At 68.1% G+C, this 1108-nt stretch overlaps 1 protein-coding gene across 2 annotated transcripts in view; it reads right to left on the reverse strand.

Moving 5' to 3' along the window:
* Positions 1 to 203, reverse strand: part of NELFCD (negative elongation factor complex member C/D) — a 14371-nt gene extending 14168 nt beyond the window's left edge. Inside the window, exon 1 of one of the 2 annotated variants that reach the window (XM_032782609.2) lies at positions 75 to 203. In XM_032782609.2, coding sequence (XP_032638500.1) covers positions 75 to 140 — 66 coding nt within the window. In that variant the 5' untranslated portion in view covers positions 141 to 203. The remainder of the gene's footprint in view (positions 1 to 74) is intronic. The other variant, XM_075072239.1, reaches the window with a different exon arrangement.
* Between the last annotated feature and the right edge of the window lie 905 nt (positions 204 to 1108).

Genomic DNA, 1108 nt, shown 5'->3' on the forward strand with positions numbered 1-1108 from the left:
CCCCCCCGGCTCGCCCTTCATCCCACGCCCCCTCCAAATTCCGGTTCTGCCCCCCCCGCGACTCCGCCTCTCACCGCCCCGCCATCCGCATCATCCCCCCACTCCGCCGCGCTGCCCCCGAAGTAGTCAGTGTCCTCCATAGGCTCCTTCCGCTGCGAGCCACCGACTGAAACCTCCGCCTCCCAGCCCGGCTCAGCCGACGGAACCAGGCCTGGCCCAGGAGGGGGCGGGTCCCGCTGGGCTGGGCGGGGAAGAAGCGGAGCAGGGCCTGGGCTGGGCCTGGCCGCGTTGGCTGAGGCGGGCGGGCCCGGGGCTGCGCGCGGTAGGGGGAGGGGTGCTCTGTGCGGCCGGGAGGAAGGCTCCTCGGCGCAGCGGAATCAGGGCGCTAGCGCCCGACGGTCGGGTCACCCGAGTGGCGCGTGCCCGCTGCCCCGGGGGAAAGAAAGGGGCCGGGGCTGCGCTTTCCGCAGCTATTGCTGAAAAGGGCCCCGCGCTGCTGGCGGGCGCAGACGCTCCATGCGGGGCGCTGAGTGCGCTGCGCGCAGCCCCCCAGGTGTCTCGGGAGGCCGTGGCCGCCCTGCGTGCCTGGAGCCGGGGCGCAGCTGAGCCGACACCGATTTACTTTTCCGTACAGGCCGGAGCCCCACGCTGGGGGACCCTAGTGCTGGCCGAGCTGGTTCGTCAGCTGCCGTTTGGCGCGCGACTTACCCCAGAACCGCGCCAGGCCGCGCGTAGGGAGGCCTGGCCCGCGCCGGGTGCTCGTGGTTGGGACTGTAGCCTGCCCAGCGCGACGCATATTTTAAAACATTGTCCCCGATTTATCTAGTTAAATGTTCCGAGTTGAGCAAAACTCGGGGGTTTAACCCCCCCGCCCCCTTCAGCATTTATTGATAGACATTTTCACAGTTGCAGGAAGTTAGGGGGAGGGGGACAGACAATGAGCTGCTGATAGAAAACCAGGGGGTCTCAGCCTTCCTTGCAGTGCGGCTCCCCATCTGACAACAAAAGCTACTAGGGGACAGGGGCGGGGGGACAAACCCTGAACCCCACTGCCCCATGCAGCTACAGGTGGGCCAGGCTTCCGCCTGGGGTTGGGGGCCTGTAACCT

Source organism: Chelonoidis abingdonii, chromosome 14 (assembly GCF_003597395.2).
Source record: "Chelonoidis abingdonii isolate Lonesome George chromosome 14, CheloAbing_2.0, whole genome shotgun sequence".
In the NCBI taxonomy this organism is placed as follows: Eukaryota; Metazoa; Chordata; order Testudines; family Testudinidae; genus Chelonoidis; species Chelonoidis abingdonii.